General features: G+C 37.4%; 1 protein-coding gene across 1 annotated transcript; it reads left to right on the top strand.

Annotated features, from left to right (window-relative positions):
- Positions 1-6: 6 nt before the first annotated feature.
- On the top strand, positions 7-2,566 carry LOC111956735 (protein canopy-1). Its single transcript, XM_023977294.2, has 3 exons — positions 7-165; positions 1,201-1,297; positions 2,393-2,566. The coding sequence occupies exons 1-3, from the start codon at positions 16-18 to the stop codon at positions 2,431-2,433; spliced, it is 288 nt and encodes a 95-aa protein (XP_023833062.2). The 5' UTR covers positions 7-15; the 3' UTR covers positions 2,434-2,566.
- Positions 2,567-4,659: the final 2,093 nt, after the last annotated feature.

Raw genomic sequence — 4,659 nt, 5'->3', positions numbered from 1 at the left:
GGAGTTTGTGGTAGCATGAGTGACTATGCTCTTCATGTGGACCCAGACACCAAGATAAAGCAATACAAAAGATTTGCTCCAAGAAGTTCTGATGCTGGGGATTTTCCTGATTTTAACAATTTCAAGTTTGACGGCCCAGAGGGATCCAATGCCCTACAATTTGTGGTAAGTGTGGCAATAATTTATTAATTTTGTCACATATTTTTTCATTTATTTTCACTCATGCTGTACATACTTCAAAGTTCACGTGAAATTTTTTCCTATGTTCTGCATTTCCAAGTCTTTTTTAAAAACTTATTAATGAAGTATTTCAAGGTTGAATAGAGATATTGGTAGCAGAGGGAAACTGCTTATTATGTTTTGTTAACCAGGATGAAACTTTGATGTAATTTAAAGCACAGAAGTCAATGTTATACCTTGGCCTTTGATATCACAGCTTGATATTATTTGAAAATCCATTTACATTCTTGATAGTTGTGCCCGTAACATTAAAACGTACATTGATATTGTTTCTCCACTTTACTTATGACCTTTCTAATTAAGATATATTGCATGCATCATAGTCTGTAATATAGAAAGCCATTAATTGAAATTATAACAAGAAATCTGAAAACATGTGTATTAAAGCTTGCATTTGTATTTTTCATTATTGTATTTTTTTTAAACAGTTATTACAGTGTGACATTCAGTCTTGAAGTTTGTCATTTTGGTGCCAGGGGTGTACTGTATTCTAACCCAAAATGCAGGCAATAACGCATTTTCCTTTGTTAATTTACAATTATATTGCGGTCTTACACGTAATTTCCGCATATTTAAGATCAAGTTAGGCATCACAAGTAAGAAATCGTATAATGCGCAAAGATGTGTGTGTGTGTGTGTGTGTGTGTGTTTGTGTGTGTGTGTGTGTGTGTGTGTGTGTGTGTGTGTGTGTGTGTGTGTGTGTGTGTGTGTGTGTGTGTGTGTGTGTGTGTGTGTGTGTGTGTGTGTGTGTGTGTGTGAATCGCCAACAATCGTGTTGCCTATCTAGGTTACATGAGTCATCCAAGATGGCTGAACGGCAAGGCGAGAGGAAAAATGGCAGTCTGCCTCACGGCCATGCCCACTATTGTGTGAAACTACATGCTTGTGAATCTCTCATGTGCGGAGGACCTGTTTTTGCTGTCTGTCGAGTGGCAACCTATCCCCTTTCTTCTGTTACAGTGTAAAAGCATTGTGGAGGAGTTTGAAGATTATATCATCTCTCTCTTTGCCAAAGAGACAGACCATGTGGTCGACAAGTTATGCAATGAAGTATCAGGTACGTTTCAGACATGTTGTGGTTCCTCTCTGACCAGGCTCCTGTTTGCCCTCATGCATAGATACTACCTAGAACTATTTTAATACTCAGCATCATTACCCAAATGATACTACCTAGAACTATGTTATCACTCACATCATTACCCAAATGATACTACCTAGAACTATGCTATCACACATCATTACCCAAATGATACTACCTAGAACTATGCTATCACACATCATTACCCAAATGAAACTACCTAGAACTATGTTATCACACACATCATTACCCAAATGGAGTATAGATGACAGCATTAGGTTTTGATTTGCTTTTATAGTTTATTAAAATGACTAATCACTATTTTTTGTATGAACAAATAATCACTGTATCTGGGTGTTTGGACTTTGAAGAGCTTTGATTTGTAAAGAATAGCGGACAGATGCCCTACAACATACTAAATTTGGTGATCTGAACCTTTTAATGTTGCTGTTTTTTGATTGTGCGACCCCAAACATGTTTAGAAGAGTACCGTGTAGCTACCAGGGAATACAAACATGACCACTTTTGTTTATTATGCATCTTAAAACAGAATATGAAAATGTATACATCCAGACACTAACTACCTTTATTACAGCTCTATTTGTAGTGTCATGATTTCCCCCTTACGTAACTGACATCTTTGATCCACCATTTTGTTTCAACCCTGTTAAGTGAGGGTTCTGAAACAGCAGCGCAATCGGCCAAGTACTATTTCTGAGCTGAAACAGTTTATTTAACAATTTAACATCTCAGAGGATGATGTTGTGAACCTATATGAAACTAGTACTCCATTAGAGAAGCTAAAGGGCCATTTTTGTTCAACAAGATCGCGGTCGTAGGCCGATAGTTTAGATGTGCTATGTGAAGAAAGTATCAAGGTTATATGGAATTCATCATCAGAAAGAAACCACAGCTCCTATCTCTCGTATGTTTTTAATATGATGTAATTCGTTTTTTCGGCAGGTGTCATTGCAGTAAATGTCTTCTACTGGATGTCTGCAATAATTGATAGTTATGTTCAATAGGCCATCTGACAAGATGGCGGATTCATTTTTGTCTATATTTCATTTCCAGATCACTGTAAAGGCACCAAATTCCAGAGTGACGAACTATAGTTTTACATGCATCTCTGCTGCCGATGACCGGACCAGTTTAGATATATATTTCAAATGAAGAAATCATTCTTGAAGGACATTGTATCAATCAACTTGAATACTTACAAATAAAGTTTTCTATTTTGAATTGAGATACTGGACTAACGTTGTCAAATCCACAGGATTGTATTATGATATAGAAAGTCAGGTGTTTCTTTAGAGGTAGTTCTAGTAACTTCCAGCTGGGTGCTGTTGTCAAAAAGTTATAAATTATTTCTTAAATATGCAGGAGGAAGAAGTAGCACTCAAAATAAGGATACGATGTGTGTAAAAAATAAATAACCAAGTTTAAATGTGCTATACTCAGCCTTGAGGGACTGTGAGGAAGCACCCATGTAAAAAAAAAGATGGCGTGGGGTCCTACAGGCAATGTCAAGATGAGCTGGATCAGCATTTTTTTCCACTTTTGTGCTTTCACTTTCATAAGCTGATCAGTTTTAGAATTGTTTGTAATCTCACAGAATTCCAAATCTGTTGATTGTACAGGCCATTTCTTGTCCAGAATTCAACTGTTGGAGATAGTGGATTTCCGCATGCCAGGTTACATTTGATTTGCTCTGTGTGTCCTGGGTGGAGGAGGGAGTTGGTTCTTGATTTTGAAATGGGCAGTCCTCGTTCCATCATCTGCTGTCTCCAACAATTGAATTCCAGTCGTGGTAACATTTTAAACATTAGTATGTGCTCTGACATATGGGGAAGTATGTCAAATGTTATGAGAATTGATCCAACAATTTTTATAAAATAGCCCTTTTCGATGATAAGCAGAATTTTCAGTGTTACTAAAAGAAATGTGCAAGGTGGGGGAAAAGAACCTACAGGAGAGCCTTGGTAGATATACATAGCCTGATATGCTTATCTCCCTATAAAAACATTTGTAAATTCCTAAATCAGGTAAATTATCAACAAAATTGTGATAACACATATCTTAGAGAACACAGGTTGTAAATTCACCATCTACAGGTTGAACACACTGCTATATGCCTTGGAAATGCAAAACCTCATGGACAATGTTGTTCCTTTTTCATATAATGACCCTCACAGCTTCATCCAATAATGACAAATAGTCACATGTGTATTTTGGGGCTTTATGGTCTAAATATTATTTAGCATTTTTGGAAAGTTTTACACAACATGTATCTACACTTATTTGTGGAAAGATTTAGGTTGGTTTTGGAGAAAAAAATGTAAACCTCCTTTGCTAAGGAACGAAGAACAAATGCATGGGTCAAGCTTTGTATGGGTCAAACTTCCACTGACTACATGTGACTGAAAATAAACCCTATGAAGCAGGCAAGTTGAATACTAACAGGATATATAATTTCGATTATTATCAGGAATTACAGCATTTTCCCCCAACTGCACATCCAGTTCTTTCAAAACAAAAGTTTCAACTTGTTGTATATTCCTAGAAGTTGTGTGTTGGGAGTTTATTCTGGCTTAAGAAAGTGTCAGCTTTGCTTTGTGTGCATAGCTGTCTCTGGATGTCTAGGGCTTGAGCTTAACTTCATGGCAGATCAAGGGTTACCAAGGTGCTGTTGGCAAGGGGCTCAAAGTGGCGGGGCAAACTGGACCACTAAATGCTCATTTCCTACGCATGTTAGTGCCTTTGCAGTATGCTGAGTGGACTCCTGGAGGGGGTTTCTCAGATGAAATGCAACCTTCACACAGGTAATGAGGACTATATGATAAACCATTTGTACAATTTCTTAAATGCAATTTCAATGGTCCAGGAATACCATCTCATTCAGAAATGTTGGGAAAGTGAATATTTCCCTTACTCTCTATAAAGTTTAGTCACTGATCTGCAGCATTAACTTGTATTCTAACAAGATTAAAATATATTTGTCCTGGAGATTAGCATACTTAAGTCCTCCTTTGCCTTTTTGGTAGTAGCAGTGTGCTTTGATCTGTGTTGCGTGGCAAGAGCCTAGCTTGGGCCCGGCCATCCGAGTGCCAAGTGTGAAATTGGCCTGATGTCATCCCTATTCTTCACCTTATACATCTTTCACCAGCTTAATTATATTTCCGCCACAAAGCCTAACGCTTCATTCCATATTCAAGTTTGACTAGGAAGCATTTAAGAACTATGGATAAATAACTCAGTGGGGGGAAGGGACAGGATGGGTCTTTTGTTTGAGAAACACACAAGAGACATCAATACTTTTCTGATATGTATTTTCTTTTTGA

Source organism: Salvelinus sp. IW2-2015, linkage group LG32 (assembly GCF_002910315.2).
Source record: "Salvelinus sp. IW2-2015 linkage group LG32, ASM291031v2, whole genome shotgun sequence".
Taxonomy (NCBI): Eukaryota; Metazoa; Chordata; class Actinopteri; order Salmoniformes; family Salmonidae; genus Salvelinus; species Salvelinus sp. IW2-2015.
This window is presented reverse-complemented; position numbering and strand designations above follow the sequence as displayed.

Excerpts from the sequence above, each read along its gene's own strand:
- LOC111956735 (XM_023977294.2), top strand. The coding sequence starts at position 16 with ATGAGTGACTATGCTCTTCATGTGGACCCAGACACCAAGATAAAGCAA. Across the intron at positions 166-1,200 it reads CCAATGCCCTACAATTTGTG|TGTAAAAGCATTGTGGAGGA; the intron begins GTAAGTGTGGCA and ends CTTCTGTTACAG. Across the intron at positions 1,298-2,392 it reads GTTATGCAATGAAGTATCAG|ATCACTGTAAAGGCACCAAA; the intron begins GTACGTTTCAGA and ends TTTCATTTCCAG.